Source organism: Meles meles, chromosome 11 (assembly GCF_922984935.1).
Source record: "Meles meles chromosome 11, mMelMel3.1 paternal haplotype, whole genome shotgun sequence".
In the NCBI taxonomy this organism is placed as follows: domain Eukaryota; kingdom Metazoa; phylum Chordata; class Mammalia; order Carnivora; family Mustelidae; genus Meles; species Meles meles.
This window is the reverse complement of record NC_060076.1, coordinates 31,525,311-31,543,553: the sequence shown is the minus strand read 5'-3', so window position 1 is coordinate 31,543,553 and position 18,243 is coordinate 31,525,311. Positions and strand designations below refer to the sequence as shown.

Sequence of the window (18,243 nt, the reverse complement as noted above, 5' to 3'; positions counted from 1 at the left end):
ACATCGTCTTGATCACACCACCTCCTCACTGCGGTCAGCTCTGCGCACTCACTCCCGAGACTTCTCCTCATGCTCAGCTCTTTTCCACTGGGAAGGTGTCTACCCTTGAAGCCTGAGTGACTTCATGTCCGTAGACCGTCCCTCACTCGGTCTCACATCCTGACCTCCCGGAACTCTGATTCCACGTCATCAGTCGCCTGCCAGGCATTTCCCCTTTGCTGTCGTTTTGTGACTTGCCAACACTTTCCATTTGTGTGTCCTGTTGTCACTGTCACTTCAGACTCACCCTGAAACCTGCAACTCTCCACCACAGCCCGTCTCTCTTCTCGCTTCCTTATTTCCCTGCAGCGGCTGCTACCATTGACTCTGTGAATTCCTCTTGAAATGTGCTCTTGCCTCCATCTTCGGTCCTGCTACCGTGCGCCAGCCATCCCTCTTGAATCCCATCCACGGTGCTACAGGAGACCCCTCACCTGTCTGCCTCTACTTTTATCTCTGAGGCCCATTTCTCTACACAACTACCTCCCTCCCCTCATGCAGGAGGGCTCAGCCATCCCGAACTTGCCTCACTTTCTCATGTTTTTCACTTTCTGGAACTTTCCATGGTCTCTGGGAGCCCTGAGCTGCTTCCTGGCTACAGTAGAAGATTGCGCGGGTCTCCCAGAGGAACATAATCAAGTCCAGTTTGGGTCACCAAGTTCAAACTTTTGGGATGCCACAGTCCCTTCTAAGGAGGTTGTTCTGTGTCCTCAGAAAGTTGAGTGACAAAGAATTCAAGCAGCACATTCCAGTCAGGGACAGTTCTATCTGGCAGAAGTTCTTTTCTGTCTTTTGGTCTTGAGATACCCCTTGAAGCAAAAGAGAAAGGTCTAAACATTTTTCCATAAACGAACTTTCAGATCATTAGAGTAGGCACCCCCCTCCTACCCCAAGTCTCCTTTTCTCTTCATAATAGATGGAGTTACAGCCCGTTTCCTGGAACACCTTCAGTCTGTCACTGAGTTTCTGCAGGGTTGACCCAGAGACCTGGCTTCTGCTCATACTGCAGTCGGACCGATGGGGAGTCACTCCCATGATTCTACTCCATACCATCCCACCTCTCCGAGCATCAGTTTCCCATTAATACAATGAAAAGATTTCTTAATCCGGGATGGTCTTTGGGACCCCATGAATACCCCGAAACTAAATCCAGTGGTTTGTATATTGTGAGCATAGGTATATTTCCGGCAGTGAAGATCTATACATTTTTTTATAATGATTTCAAAAAACGTCCATGAGTCACAAAGAGATTTTTAAAAACCATTTGACAAAATGATATCTGAGCTTCCCCCTCTCTCCCGCCCAACTCTAACATTCTGTACGTCAAAGGTTCAAAGACATGTGACATTTTCTTATTCCCTCGAGAGGAAGTCAGAGCCCAGATATTCTTCAGCCTGTTATTCAGTGACAATGAAGTGACAGAGTCGCACAGCCCCTGCACACGGCGGAGTACCCACTGAAAAGGTTAGCGTGGAAGCTTTTCTGTCCTCTGAGGTAATCAGTCTCTTCTCGCTGGAAATGTTCCAGCCGAAATGGAATTATCATCTCTCCAGGATAATATACAAGGAATTCTTTTTAATGATATAAAGAACTAGTCTTTGAGATCTCTTCTGGGTCAACGATTCTATGAGAGCTAGGTTGCATGTCCTTGCTCTTGCCTCTGCCTCAAACAATCTCTCGCTCATTTGGACATTCCTTCTAGGTGTTTTTTGTTTTTTTTTTTCCTTCCACATAGTGACTGCCTCTCACATCCCTATCTCTGTTTTAGTCCCTATCACATCTAGAACCCATCACATGCAGAACCATCTGTGGGAGTGAATGGGTCTGACTCCCCACAAGATTGATAGTTCCTTGGGAACAGGGATTGAATTGTGTGTCTCCGTATCTCCAGTGTCTTAAAATACCTGTTTAATAAGCATTTAATCATAAATGTTCAATCACTGTCCCTACAGTGAGTCTGAAACCTTGCATGAGTCATTTCTCACTCTAGGCCTTACTTTCCCCCTCAGCCAAGTCTGAGGCTCGGACTACATACTCTCTTCCGTCCTCTTTGAGTCTGTGAAACTCCGTGAGTGTACCACTTTAATTTGTTTGCCTTACTCGGGCAGCAGATACATTTATGTTCCATTTATCCTCACAACAAACATTGGTGCTTCTAGAATTGTGCATTTGGCTTCCTAGCTCCCTCCATATTTATCATGAGCAAATTACCACTTGACAGGTTTATGATAGCTCTGTATTCTGATTTTTAAAAAAGAAGCATAAGAAGAAAGGGGTTCACCACTGCATTTACTTGAACATGAGACCCTGTTATGTGGCTTCCATAGAGAGTTGTGTATGCCCGTTTTGAGAAGAACATTCTGTCAGACTCTGCAGAAACAAGCAGGCTCTTTCCATTCCAGGGCAGTATATAAGTTTCCACGGCCATGAATGCAGGACCTACAATAGGTTGGGGAGGTATGATTAAAATGGCTCTCACAGGGTGCCTGGGTGGCCCAGTCAGCTAAGCATCTGCCTTCAGCTCAGGTGGTGATCTCAGGATCCTGGGATCGAGCCCCATGTCGGGCTCCCTGCTCAACGGAGAGTCTGCTCCTCCCTCTCTCTCTGCCTCTCCCCCAGCTTGTACTCTCCCTCTCTCTCTCAAATAAATAAATAAAATATTAAAAATAATAATAATGAAATGACTCTCACAGAAAAGGGACTTGTGTGGCTTCAACAATGAGCATTTCTGAAAATATCATTAGGCCCAGCCCTCTAGCTCTTAGACTGCATGGCGTTCATGCCAAACACGAATTTCTTCACTTCTCACCAGATCCTGTCACAGGGAAGCTTTCTCTTAACAGCATTACATAAAAGTAATAGTGATCAATGATATTTATACAGTGCTTTACAGCTTACAAAGTTCTTATGTGTTAATGCATTCAATCCACCTAATCAATCATTCTGTAAGAAAAGACAGGGCAGCCATCCTTCATCTCATTTCATAGGTGAGGTTTCGCAGAGGTTAACGTTCCTGAACCCACAGCCAGTAAAGGAGAAAGACGGCACCAGAATCTCGGCCCTCCCCTAAGCTGGGGTTCCTACCAGCCGCACTTTTGCTGGAGGCTGTCTCCAGCTGCTGGGGCCACCTTGGTAGGCCAGCATGGAACAGCCCTACTTCTTTTATTATTATTATTATTATTATTATTATTTTATTTTTACTTCTACCCATAAGTGTAACCAGAACCGTGTCCCTAGTCAATTTTTCTCTTACCCCAGTGCTCCTTCAGTTGTTCCCCTCTTGTTTCCAGGAATTGTTGAAAGAGTGGTACCAAGCCGCCATCATCTGTTCTACAACATAGTTTAATAAAAAATCTCCCTATTACTCAGTTAACTAACATGGCAGAGCACAAGTTCCTCCTACATTTTTGAGAAAAGTAAGAAAATTAGTTGGTTCCAAGCCTACACTGAGATTATAAACAAGAATGTCATGAGGGCAAAGCCCAGTTAAATTGGTACAACAGGGCCTGCTTAGGTAGACGTCCCTTTTCTGTGAGAGCCACTTTAGTCCCAGCTTTCAAACCTCTCTGAGGTCCTGCCTTCAGCAATGACGACTTGAGTACCCCACTGCAGCGGGGAGGAGCTTGCTTCTTTCTGCAGTCTCTGACAGAATTAATTTCTTCTTGTCTCAACTGGGCCACTACAACTCTCTGTGGAAGCCACATCAAAGAGTAGAGAACAGGGGCGCCTGGGTGGCTCAGTGGATTGAGCCGCTGCCTTCGGCTCGGGTCATGATCTCAGGGTCCTGGGATCGAGCCCCGCATCGGGCTCTCTGCTCTGCAGGGAGCCTGCTTCCTCCTCTCTCTCTGCCTGCCTCTCTGCCTACTTGTGATCTCTCTCTCTCACTGTCAAATAAATAAAATAAAATCTTAAAAAAAAAAAAAAAGAGTAGAGAACAGCATCACCTTCCAGGACTCCCATTGTCCAGGCCCAGGGGTGGGTCTGTGCCACATTGTGCAAGCAAACACCCCAGTCCTGAGATGCTGAAGCCACTGGACGTCCAAGTCACTTAAATTATGGCCCTTGATCTGACTCTCTGCACATCAAGCGATCTTTAAAAAAAAAAAAAAAGATTTTATGTATTTATTTTTGTGAGAGAGAGAGAGCGCGCGCAGGCATCAGTGGTAGGGAGGGGCAAAGGGGAAAGCAGACTCCACTGAGCAGGGAGCCGCCAGGGGACTCAATCCCAGGACCCTGGGATCATGACCCGAGCTGAAGGCAGATGCCCAACCAAGCCACCCAGGTGTGCCCCAGCAATCTTTTGATCACTGAATTTCTTATTGACCCATTTCTGCAGTTGTCCTCTAGGCTGCTCATTTGTAGAAATCCCCATCCTAGGGACTCAGGTCTGCTTTTCGGGGTGGGGGGGTGGGGGGGCAGAGGCCCACGTTGCTGCCTCCTGGTGGCCCTTCAGAGATCTGTAGGAGCATTGTGGCCCTTACATCTTTTCTCCCCAGGGTGACACACCCAGTTCCTTCAGACCACAGTTTGGAGACTTTCTTTGCTCTGTGACGCACAGAATCTGAAATGGACATTGCCAAGGACATCATCTTCAACTGGCTTTCTCACTTTTCTATACTGTGAGCCTCTGCGGAGCTGCAAAGATTGCTCCAGAAAAAACAGTACAAACCAGACTAATGGGCAGCCCATCAAAAGCTGTTGTCTAGTCAGTTCCCCTTAAGATAATAGAAAAAAAGAGAAGACAAGGTAGAACTACTTTATGCATTAAGATTCCACCATTTAGTAAATTTCCTGCTAAAATGGTATCTGCTGTGCATCGACGGGATTTTTTTTTCTCTTTAATTTTTCATATAAACTAGAATAGTATTGGTTCTTTCTCTGGTATTTGTTTCCAAATTTGACAAAAATAGGTCAAGTTTATAACTTAACCCCCTTGACGATTACTAGATCTTCAGACATTCATAATAAATTAGCTAGAGATAAAACACTTAAATTCACAATAATTACTGAGTCTAAGAGTTTAGCACTAAAAGCTACATCTGAACTTAGTTTGAAATGCTGCTAACAGCTGTTCTGATATGTTTCTTCATATGACCCACTTCATTCTTTGAGAAGTGGTGGTCCGGGAGGAGCAGAGGCAGAGGGAGAGAGTAGTCATGGGTAAGTCACTTATCACTCTGCCTCAGTTTCCTTATCTACCAAATAAAAGTGAATAAATTGAGATTCCTTTGAACTAAGACCAGGAAGCCGTGGAGCTGGACCTTATTCCCCAGGGACGCGTACACATAAGATCATGTTCTTCTCCTGGACTGTAGCGCGCGCGCGTGTGTGTGTGTGCGTGTGCGTGCGTGTGTGTGTGTGTGTGTATGTGTGTCGCTGCTGTTGCTTTTGTTTTAAGGCAGCAACATGTAAATAGGTTGTAGGTTATGCGTAGTCCTGGTTCTAATCCCACCCACTTTTCCGCAATGATCACTACTTTTATATCAAGAGCCACAGCTCTGGGGAACTGCATGGTTGTGGGCCACGGGCCACCTGAAGATTTTTTAAACATGTCAATTTGTTTAAACATTTATTTATTTCTATTAATAGGGTCTAATGATATACTCTGATTATTACAGTCTTCCTTCTAAATCTGCTTTACTACAAACGTCCCATTCCAAGCAAGTCTTCAGAAGACAGAGCTGACTCTCTGGCCATCCTGATCACTCTAGAAGGCTGGATGGTCTGGGGATCCTGTGGCGGCCTCCGCTGTTGGCCCAGAAAGATCCGCAGTGAGGGGGTTTGCCCAGGACCTGAGTGGAAGCGGCTTCATGGAATTGAAAAGGAAAGCTGTTTGGTTTCCCTAAGAAAGATAAATGACCAAAAGTCTAATTTATCACCTCTGCACCCTTCTTAAAGGCAGCGAGAGCCACATAGATGCCAAGGCAGACAGCCACACGTGCGGGTCTGTCTGCCGGACCAATATTCTCCTAGAGCGGTTCCCTTCATCAGTGCGTGTAAAAAGAGCAACCGTCCCCCTCCTGCCGGGAGCACGGCTGCTCCATCAATTAGCGGCACTTCAGCGGCCCAGATGCTTCCAGCTTCTCCCGAACAGCAGCCTTCTCCCAGACAGCTCACGCTGAAATGGCGCCTGCTAGCTTCCAGGTGACTCTCGGGCGCTGATGATGACAGGCTGTCCCCCTGGCTTGTCGGGTGCAGTGCTCAGGTGTCAGCACTTGGCAAAGCGTGGAACAAAACCAGAGTCAAATGAAAATATCAGAGCTGTACAGGAGTCAGCACGGCCCACCCGGCCACTCTTGCTAGGAATGGGGCTCAGTCAGAAAGGACCAGATAAACAGGCTTGGCGCCCAGATTAGGAGCTTTGCCACGGGACAGGAGACCTTCAGAAGGGGAGGTTGAAGGCTTTATATCAGAGGGAACCCAGATCGCTGTCATCTGGGTCTTCTCTGTCCCTTGAGATCTCAGTAAACATTGCCTCAAATCGTACAGCCTGTGGAAGTCTGAATTCTGTGCCTTCTTGGACGCTTAGGGCCTCACTCTTGTTTCTGCTTCCATGTCTGGTATCTTAGCTCTGCAGCTTGTCCGACTGCTTATAAAACAGCATGTAGGATCCTGGGAGACCTTCCCAGACCTTGGCATCACTGCAGACAATCCATTTCATGTCCCATCATGGTACAGTTAATGGTCCATAAGAGGGGTGCCTAGGTGGCTCAGTCGGGTAAGCGTCTGACTTGATATCAGCTCAGGTCGTGATCTCAGGGTCTCGAGATCTAGCACACTGGGCGTGGAGCCTGCTTAAGATTCTCAAAAAAAAAATTTTTCTCTCTTTCCCTCTCCCTCTTCAACCCCTTCTCTCTAAAAAAAAAAAAAAAAAAAAAAAAAAAAAAAAAAAAAAAATTCAAATGCCAAAAAACAAACAAACAAACAAACGAAACAGTCCATATGAAACTTTTCTATTGTCTTGAGCCTTGCTGCTCAAGTTGTGATTCAGAGGACCAGCAACACCTCTATAACCTGGGTGCTTATTAGAAATGCAGAACCTTGAGCCCCACCCCAGGCTGCTAAATCGGAATCTAGATTTTAACGAGATCTCAGGAGACTCCATTCATGAAAGTGAGAAGAGCACAGACCTAAAGTCCTTGTCCCTCAGCTCCCCATGGAGGTTCTCTTTGGCCTGGCCATCACTATACACACTACCCAGCCTTTCATCTTCCCTTTCTTCCCCCTCCTCTCTCTCTCTCTCTCTCTCATGTTCTTTCATCTCTTCCCTCCCTGTCAGGAGCTTCAAACATATTCTCTTTTTGTCAGGAGCAGCCCTCCGCTCCTCAGAGCCAATCGCCACCAAGGCCCTGAAGGGCTCACCTGCTACCCGCCTTCCATTCTGTTCCCAGGCTGATTAAAATATTTTTCTAAACAAGCCTCTCCGTCCCCCAAGAGGGACTCTGATACCAGCTATAACAATAAAAGAAATCTATCTCATTACAAAAGATACCCCAGATTTTATAAAGACATCTAGCTTCCAAACAGACCCCTAAATCATTTCCAGGTTATAAACTATCATATAACTGTTAGACCTGGGAAAACTGAGTCTCCAGCAGGAAAGTGACTGGCTCGATACCATTTTGTAGTTATTGGCAGGGACAGGACTAGAAAAGTTCTTATGCTTCCCCGTGTGGGCTTCTCTCCACTACAGCCCTAATCATTCTGCTTTAACCTGAACCTTTATGTGTCTGCCTGATTCTCTTCCTACACGGTACCTGGGTCGTCTGAACCGCACGTATGGGGCACCTGCTGTGTACAGCAAGCACTGTTTGAAGATGAGAAGGGGCAGAACAGACCCTGTTTTCCCACGTCCCGTGTCCTTGCCCAAACAGCCGCCTCACACTGAAGTCCTCATTCCCACCACATCTGTCTGGCAAACCTCTCCAAATCTTTAAGAATCAGCAGCTGGGAGCACCTGAACTCCTCCAGACAAAATTAATCACTACCCGCCCCATGCAGGCTCACAAGTGTAACATTTCTCCCGTCGTTTGTTAGGTCCTTTTCTCCAAGCTGTCTTCTCCGAAATCAAGTTTCCTCCAGGGGTGGCCCACTGGGCCCAGCACAGGAGAAGCTCAGTAAATGTTCTTTTTCTTCCCTATTTCTTTCCCTGGGAAGTCCCCAGCAGTTAATGCTATCGATCAAACAAATCTTGTCCTGAACTCAGCCCCTTCATTCTCAAGCAACTTGCCACTTTCTGGACTGGGGCTGCCTGCCTCAGGCCCTCGTCTTCCTCCCTTGGCCTCTCATTCTGCGGCCTGGCCCCTCCTGGTCAGCCTCCTTCTAGTCAGTTGCTCTCCACAGGGGCCAGCCTCACCACCAGGACTCATGTAGGACTTTTTGAAGATCATCCTACCTTCTGCACCTCATCTGCAAAATGGGTGGGTTTGCCTCGTTAACGGTGTTGCAGCTCACAGGTGCATTAGCGTCCATCGTGAGGGGCTGAGTGAGTGAGTGTTCCATGTACCCGTAAGCTCACCAATGGTCTTTTTTAATAAATAGAGAAGATTAAAGATTGTCCCTGTGACTGGCAGGCTTGGTCGCATTCAGGTGTGCTTTCTGGAATCGGAGGAAAAGGCCTGTAGTTGCAGGGATCCCACACGAATTGGGGCACACACACCTCAGGATTGCGTCCTGTCTCACAAACAGAGATTCCTATCATGGGTGTCCCAACTGGGCAAGGCCTGGTCTATAAGGTTCTCGTCAGGTCCACCATCTTTGGAGCTTTAAGTTCTGGAGAAAAGACCAAAAATTGGGAAATTATGGAAACTGTCCATTTACAAGCCCCTCCTGTGATGTGGTAGCTCCTCATAAAATTCAAATCTCACTCAGGATCATTTGAAAGGGTAACACTCTTAATTTTTTCCTCTGCCTCCTCGACTTTGCTTCCAGGAAGCGAGAGGAAGAAAACAAACGAAGGGAGGCAGAACAGCAGAAGGGAAGGCTGAGCCCAGATTCCTGCAGACTCCAAGCCCTTCCCTGTCTGCCCAACACCCAGGCTGAGCCCCACAGGCAGAGCCAGGCTCCCGGCAAACAGCCTCCCACCAGCGATACAGCCCAGGACCCTGAGGAGACAGCCTGTCGAGGATCTCCAGGCAGACTATCTCCAGGCAGAGCCCCCCAGCAGGAGCAGCATCTTTCCCCAGATGTGCAGGGAAGAGACCCCAGAAAGCGAAACGGTAGGTGTATTGCCTTTGTTACCTAATGTCAACCCGTGGACTGTGGGTTCTCTTGATTGGTGTACTTAGTCCATTCACATTTAAGGTAATTATGTCAACACTGACGACTGCCATTTTATTATTTATTTTCTGTTTATTTCCTCTGGTTCTCCTCCCTGTTTTTTCTTTTTTCCCCTTCCTGTAGGGTACTTGAATGTCTTTTAGGATGCCATCTTGATTGATAGTGGTTTTGAGTATATCTCTTTCTACAGTTTTTGTGGTGGTTGCTCTGAGTATTGCCATGTATTGCTATATATATTGTATCTGTAAGTTATAAGAGACCTATAACTAGTTCTACTACCTTGAGTGAAATGTGGAAACCTCACTTCCATTTAGGTACCTTGACCTTCCCTACCTTTAAATGTCATTGATAGGGTACCAGATGGTATTATGATTTTTGTTTCAATCATCAAATATAATTTATAAAAACCACAAGGAAAGGGTAGTTTCTTAGATACCCATAGTTCTCTTTTTCTGTTGTTTCATCTTTTTTCCCATTGCACTAGATTCCTTCTTTTTTTAAAAAATGTTTTTAATTTTTTATTTATTTCTTATTTTTTTATAAACATACAATGTATTTTTATCCCCCGGGGTACAGGTCTGTGAATCACCAGGTTTACACACTTCACAGCACTCTCCATAGCACATACCCTCCCCAATGTCCATAACCCCACCCCCCTCACCCTCCCCCCCTCCCCCCAGCAACCCTCAGTTTGTTTTGTGAGATTAAGAGTCACTTATGGTTTGTCTCCCTCCCAATCCCATCTTGTTTCATTTATTCTTCTCCTATCCCCCTAACCCCCCATGTTGCATCTCCACTTCCTCATATCAGGGAGATCATATGATAGTTGTCTTTCTCCGATTGACTTGTTTCACTAAGCATGATACCCTCTAGTTCCATCCACGTCATCGCAAATAGCAAGATTTAAATTCCTTCTTTTATCATGTCCTTTCTGTCTGAAGAATCTTCTTTGGCTGGTATTTAAGGGTAGCTCCACTAGCAACAATTTCTTTAAGTCTTCCTTTGCCTGAGAATGTTTTGATTTCATTCCTGAAGAGCTGATGAACCAGTTCCAGAATGCACACTTAGCAGGTCTTTCCTTCCCACACTTGAAAGAGGCTGTGCCGCTTCTGGCTTCCATGGTTTCAGACAAGAAATCCACTGTCGTTTGGAATTGGTGTTCCTCAGGAATGTTTCTAGCTAACATGTCACTGCTCTCTGGCTGCTTTCAAGATTTTTCTTTATCTTTAGTCTTCAGTAGTTAAATATAGTGTGTCTTGGTATGGATTCTTAGAATTTATCATGTTTGGATTTCACTTCATATGTTGGGGATCCCTGAGACTCCCTACCCCCAAAGTTTAGAAATTTGCTAAGAGTACTCAGAAGACTCAGCATGCATTTCTACTCACAGCTAGGATCTTTTATAACAAATTTGATTTGTTAATCAAATCAAGATCAACAAAGGGAAAAGCACATGGAGCAAAGTCTAGAAGAAACCAGGTGCAAATTTCCAAGAGTCTTCTCCCAGTGGAATCACACAAGATATGATTAATTCCTCCAGCAATTAATTGTAACAACCAGTTAGCCAAGAAAACACACCTACACTTAGCATTCCAGGATTTTTATTGAGGTCAGTTACATAGGTACCCTCTGCCCAGCATATACTACAACTCCAGACTCCTGGAAGGAAAACAGGTATTCTGCATAAATTATATTATTTGCCCAAAGCAATTTAAGCATATTGAGCCATTCTTATAAATTAAGGAACAGTGAGAAACCTGTTCAAAAGCCAACATAGTGAAAAAGGCAAAAAATGTCTTAGTGTTATTATAAAAATAGTTTTGACCTTGTGGACCCCAGAAAGAGTCTATGAAATCTCATGGTGACCCAATTCAGAGCATGGGCAATTCATTCTGTCTCTCTGAACCTTAATTTCCTTACCTATAAAATTGGTTTGGGGGGAAGGAATACTCAGAGAAAAACAAAGGAACAAACAAAAAAAGCAGAAATAAACTCATAAATACAGAGAACAAACTGATGGTTGCCAGAGAGGAGGGGAGTGGGGCAATGGGCAGAATAGGTGAAGGGGTGTGACGGTAGAGGCTTCAGTTGTGGAATGAGTAAGTCATGGGGAAGGAAGGTATAGCCTAGGGAATACAGTCAATGGGTTATCATAGTGCCTATGAAGACAGATGGTAGCTATACTTGTGGGGAGCACAGCATAACAAAAATACTATGTTGTACGCCTGAAACTAATGTAACATTGTATCAACTATACTTCAATTTTTAAAAAGAAAAAAGGGGGGGGCACCTGGGTGGCTCAGTGGGTTAAAGCCTCTGCCTTCAGCTCAGGTCATGATCCCAGGGTCCTGGGATCAAGCCCCACATCGGGCTCTCTGCTCAGCAGGGAGCCTGCTTACCCCTCTCTCTCTGCCTGCCTCTCTGCCTACTTGTGATCTCTGTCTGTCAAATAAATAAAATCTTTAAAAAAAAAGGGTGCATACTCTCTATCCTGCAAGGTAGTTATGAATAGAATTCAAATAATTAATGTAGAATACTTATTATAGCCCAAGACATGTAATAGGTCTTCAGTAACTACTGTTATTAAACCACACTGATGATCTAGCCAAGAACAGCCACATAAAAGTACACATGAATGACCACAAACATGTCCAGAATATAATTCCATAACCCACTGTACAGTGATAATGCATCAGGAATATATACCTGATGCCCTGTTACATATTCATTCATTTATTCATTCAGCTAGTGTTAACCAGACTCCCCTGATGTAACCACATTGAATTTCCTCAAATTCTTTCTTAGCTTGAGGTCACTGCATATTACAATTCTCCATCCATATGGATAAAAGTGCCTCTTATTTTTCAGGTCTCAGAATGAATGTTCCTTACTTTATATAGCCATACCTCCCCACTAAACAAGGCTTCATCTTCCTGCTGTATGTTCCTACAGGTCTTCTATAGTTCCATAATAGGAAGATCATCACCTTTTACTGTTATTACTGGCTTGTCTGTTTTTTCCAGTAGACTGCAAGATCTTAAGATCAGGGTTGTTTCCATTATGTGCTGCTATGTAAAAAAATAAAACACACACACACACACACCCCAAAAACAAAACTACACTAAAACTAAGTGGCTTAAAATAATAATTTATTATTTCTCATGATTCTGTGGGCTGACTGGGCAGTTCCGCTGCATTTTCACCTGGTCTCTCTCACGTGGCTCTGAATTCAGGTGGAAGGTGAGTTGAATCGGATGGTCTAAGATAGACTGACTTAAATGTCTGGCAGTTGATACTGGCTATGAGCTGGGATTCCTTGACTCTAATTATATGGCTTTTCATCCTCCAGTAGGCTAGACTGGCCTCCCTACACAGTGGTCTCTGGGCATCATTCTAAGAAAGCAAAAGCAGAAGCTACAAGACCCCTTGAGGAGTAGGCTCTGGAATTTGCATGCTATATCCTATTGCTCAAAGCAAGTTGTATGGCCAGCCCAGACTGAATAATATGGAGAAATATATTCAACTTATGTGCATACTAGGATAGGAGCAATTTTTGGCTAGTAATCTATCACAATTCCTTTTTGGTCACAGATTATTCACATTCCTCCCACAGTCACAGTATTCTCAAAATTATCTCTGGACCCCAAAATGTCATCTCAGTTATCACATTAAGCTTGAAGTTTGGGATCTTGAGACTTATGTCATGTCCAGATGTTGTCAAGATTCCCCAGGTATAGGGGCACCTGAGTGGCTCAGTCAGTTAAACCTCTGCCTTCGGCACAGAGCATGATCCCTGGGTCCTAGGACTGAGCCTTGCATCAGGCTCCCTGCTCAGTGGAAAGCCTGCTTCTTCCTCTCCCTCTGCCTGCTGCTCCCCCTACTTGTGTGCTCTCGCTGTCTCTCAGTCAAATAAATAAATAATCAACCCCCAGGTATGACTCTTTCCAATTCAGGGACTCGCCCACCAAAAACACACATTATCAACCCCCCTACAGACCCAACAAGCAATGGTGAGGCAGGGACAGAATAACCACAGTAGACACCTTTGTTCCAAAAGGGGAGAAATAAGAGGTACATATCAGTCACTAGTTCATAGCAATTCTGAAAGCCAACTGGTTATACATTAGCAGTGCTAGAAGTATAGAATGTTCCTCAATTAGGGTATGGTTTTCCCCTATGTGTGGTTTCCTATTCGATTATTCTCCTTAGCTCTTGGCTCTTGGCTCTCCTACCAGGATTCTTGGTGCTGCTCTCTGAGACATCTTCCTTTTCCATAAGACATAGCCTGTGTTTGCACCTAAACAGTTTTCTCAGCCTGTTTCCTGCTTATAGGAAGTTAAGGTTCCAGAGGCTCCTGTTTGTCTTGAATAGCCTCAGCAGTTCAAGCTAGTGATACTCTTTGTGATACAGTTACCTGGGAAATTTCATGGGCTTTAGGAGCCATTTGGGTGGCCCTTGGTTAAGCATCTGACTCCTGATTTCAGCTCAGGTCGTGATCATGGGATTGAGCCCTGCATCAGGCTCCATGCTCAGCAGGGAGTCTGCTTGGGATTCTCTCTCTTTTCCCTCTGCTCCTCCCCCTGCTCCTGTGCTTTCTCTCCTTCCCTCTCTCTCAAATAAATAAAGCCTTTTTAAAAAAATTTCGTGGGTTCCCTATGATTTTGACTGGATTCATTCCATGTTCCAAAACTACATCCATAATTATTTCTTAGACAGGACCCTCTCTACTTTGGGTGGCTCAGGCTGCTGTAGGAAAATGCCCTTGAAGTTCTTAGAAGTTCTTTTGTGTAGCTTACAGTACGTTACAATGTACCATCTTCAATATTTTTGAGGTCTTAAAAAAAAAAGAATTGCACAGTAATACTCTTGATTGGATCTTTATCTTAAGTCATATTTTACTAAGATACTCTCAGTAAAATTAGCTGGAAAGAATGAATATGCTAAACAACTTTCTTTTCTAACCTGGCACATTGTAGGCTCTCTGTATTTCCTCTGGATTCTGCTTGCAAGCTGAGCAGCTCTTTCCTAATTTTCTTTCTTTCTCCCCATACCTATCACATGCAGGTAAAAAATCCAATTGAACTTTTCTTCAGCTATTGCCCCCTGGAAATCTATTCCATATCTACAAATTCATTAGATTTGTTTTCTGTCTTCTAAGCTACTGTGGGTAACTTTTGCCCATTTTGCCAGTTATTCTGCCATTGAATAATACAACTGACCATTCTCCAAACTCCAATAGCAATTTCCTCTCTGCTGTCTCAGCCTTTGGTAATAGTCTCTTCATTGTCTTTCTGGCTTCTGTCTGCTCACTAGTCCTTAAGTCAATGCTATGGGTTTTTGTTAGGCCAGCACCTCTCTTTTTTAGCTATTGGTTTCTGTGTTGATTGTCTCTAGTGACATAACAAACTACCCCCAAAATTAAGTGGCTTAAGATAACAACGACTTCTTACTTCTCACAATTCTGTGGCTTGTCGGAACAGTTCCTCTCCTGGGTCACTTGGGCTCACTCATGTGGCTGGTGCAAGGCTGGCTGGGACAGAAAGCCCAAGATGACTTTCTTTACAGGTGTGGCCATTGGTGCTGGCTGTTGGCTGAGATGTCTCAGATCTCTTCTTCATGACCTTTCATCCTCCAGGATTTTAGACCATCTTCCTTGCATGTTGTTCTCAAGGCAGCACTCCGAGATAAAGAAAGCCAGAAGCGACAAGTTCTGTTGAGGCGTAGGCTCCAAAACATTCCTATTATTTTTACCACATTCTGTTGATCACACCAGTTCGCAAGGCCAGCCCAGATTCAAGGGGGCAGAGACAGAGACTCCACCTCTGTTTTGAGGATGTTGCAAAAGCACATTTCAAAAGTGAGTGCATACTGGGATGGAAAGAATCTTTGACCATTAAGCAGTGTATCACAGCAGGAATGTGTCTCCTACTTCTGTGTGCCAAGCACCCAGTAGGGTGTCTGGTACATAAGAGACATAATAAATATTCATTGAACATATAGCTGCATGGGACTAGCTAGGTGCCTGAGAGCCATGAAAGATTATTAAAGAGGACATGAGGGGCCCCAGGGTGGCATAGTCAGTTAACTATCCAACACTTGGTTTCATTTCAGGTCATGATCCCAGGGTTTTGAGATCAAGCCCTGAGTCGGGCTCTGAGCTCAGTGAGGAGTCTGCTAAAGTTTTCCTCTCCCTCTCCCTCTGCCCCTTCCCATGCTGTCTCTAAAATCAATCTATCTTTAAAAAAAAAAAAAAAGACATGAAAAGTATTCATTGGGTGTACTCCCGTTTTCTGTAACAGAGTTCCGTTCTCTTAGTAAGTTATTTCTTTCTTCTCTCTCATAGTAATTCTCCCCTTCTTGTTTACAGTGCATGTAGAGCATGACGGCTGAGTGCACAAGCTTTAGAACTAAATAAACTAGGATCATATTTAGACTCTACCATGTACTGCCTATATAATCTTGATCAAGTTACTTAACTTCTCCTAAGCCTCCAATTTCTTTATTTGTAAAAAAAAGAGAGAAAGAAAAAAAAGAAAGAGGAAGAAAGGAAGGAAGGAAGGAAGGAAGGGGGGGGGGAATGCTGTCTCAGAAATTTGTGAACATTCATGAGATAACCCATGGAAAGATTTAAACACGGTGTCTAAAGCACTCTATAAATATGAGCTGTTATGATAACTCTCTCACTATGATTTCAAGAGGTAGGGTAGGAAGGAGGCATAACACTTAGGAAGATCCCTGCGGCTGAGTGGCGGGTGGGCCTGGAGGGCCGACACTGAGACACAGCTGCAGGGTGAGGCGTGAGGGATGGACTGGAGAGGTGCAGTGGAGAGGACTTGCTAGCAGATTGCCTGTGGGAGGTGGTGAGATAAAGTTGTCTTTGAGTCAGTGTGGTTTTCAAGAGAGTCTAGTGGAGGAGAAACTCACTGTTTTAAGGGCCATCCCTGGTGTTGTCTTCTTTCTCACCATATGGGCTGCCAGAACTAGTGGGTATGACTGGTGGGAGGAAGCAGGCCCTTACGTTTGGTGCGTATACAGTGGCTAACACAGAAAATCCAGTTACCACCTGTGTGCCGAAGTCTCCCTGACCTCCTTCCCTTATTCCGATTATGTATATTTAAGTCTTTACTTATGCCCTCACTTGGACGTTCCAAAGGCATCCCAAACTCAACCTATCTGAGACAGGACGGACAAAGGTTTTATGTAAGCCTGCTCTGCATTGGTTAATGACGCACTTACCCGTCTGGACATTCAGTGCAGGAGTAATTATTATTTCCTTTTCCTTTACCGCCCATACCCAGCCTGTCACCAGCTCTTGTCTCACTGACTTCCTAAACATCTTTCAAACCTGTTTTCTTCCTCTCATCCTCCACCACCGTATATTCTACCTCACATCTTCTTACCTTTGTCTCTAACTTGGACTATTGCAGTAGCTTCCTCACGGGTCTTACTTATCTGCTCCGACTCCCCTAATCCATTTTCCTCTCTGTGAACGGATTCGTCTCTTCAAAATGAAACCTCATCATGTCTCTCCCCCACTCAGAGCCTGGAATTAACCACTTCTCTGAATAACCCTGGTTCCCTCTGTTGAAGAATGGTATTAGAAACCAAAATCTGAGTGCTAGGTGGGCGTATTACTATTTACCATTATTCCTAAGTCCTTTCAGCAGACAGAGCTAAAAATTATTTACATCTATCTCTGCATCTATCTGTGTGTATGTGTATCTCTCTCTCTCTCTCTCTCTCTCTCTCTCACACACACACACACCATGAGTTCATATTCATGGTACCTCTGATTCCATTCAACACCACAGCGATTATTCTATCTTTTCTCTTTACTTGAAGTGTTTCCTCCAACAGTGAAAGATCTGGCTCCCATCATCTAGGAGATATATGCTTCTTTCTTCAGTTCTGGTGTACACATAAAATAGTTTCAGAATTGCTAACCCAACCCTGTGAGAAACAAACTTATTAACTAGAGCACAATCTTTATATACATTTCTTTTTGTCCTTATTCAGCCAAAATATGTTTTTACTAAGTTACTTAGGTCAGTTCTTTTCTTCGCGTTTTAGTGTGGTTACCTAATTCATTTGTAATACAGTTAGGTTTGTTTGTTTGTTACTATTTACATTCCATTTTGAGTTCTTTCCCACATCCTAGTTGATTTTAATTGTTGGGCTTTTTCTTTCTTTTTTTTAGTTGGGTACTTTGTTTATGTATTTTTTTTTGAAAGATTTTATTTATTTATTTGACACAGAGAGAGAGATCACAAGCAGGCAGAGAGACAGAGAGAGGGGGAAGCAGGCTCCCCACTGAGCAGAGAGCCCGAGAGATGCGGGGCTAAATCCCAGGACCCTGAGATCATAACCTGAGCCGAAGGCAGAGGCTTAATCCACTGAGCCACCCAGGTGCCCAGTGTTGGGTACTTTATTGAAGCAGAAAATGACACTTTTTCCTAATTACAAAATTGGTCATTGTACAGTATAAAATAATTTGAAAATAGAAAAGAACAAAGAAAAAATAAAAATCCTCCTTAAGTTAAGCAACTCTTAACACTTTGGCACAAATCCATCTTCTAGAACTTTCCATTTCTTTTATTTCAGAAGAGTATGGGCATCCCATTTTGAGATTTTCTTACATTATCTCCTTTTTTCAACAAAAATATTAATGACTGCTTAGTATTATATCAGATTATGAATACAGAATGATTTGTTTAATCATGTCTATGTTGTAGGACATATGAGCTAAATAACCTTTCATATAAATTTTTGTGTACATCTCTAATTTTTATGGCTCTTTAAACATCCTGCCAAATTTCATTCTAGGAAGGTTGCAAAAGGTTATTTCAGTCTTTCAGAAGCAAAAAACCCAAAACTCTCTCCAAACATTTAGGCAAATAGTGATTTTATTGAGTCCTAGTTAGCAGG

At 44.0% G+C, this 18,243-nt stretch overlaps 1 protein-coding gene across 6 annotated transcripts in view; it reads left to right on the top strand.

Annotated features, from left to right (window-relative positions):
* Positions 1 to 18,243, top strand: part of INVS (inversin) — a 168,559-nt gene that overhangs the window by 119,825 nt on the left and 30,491 nt on the right. For all 6 annotated transcript variants that reach the window (XM_046023242.1, XM_046023239.1, XM_046023241.1 and 3 more), the window contains one exon: positions 8,971 to 9,257. In XM_046023242.1, coding sequence (XP_045879198.1) covers positions 8,971 to 9,257 — 287 coding nt within the window. The remainder of the gene's footprint in view (positions 1 to 8,970; positions 9,258 to 18,243) is intronic.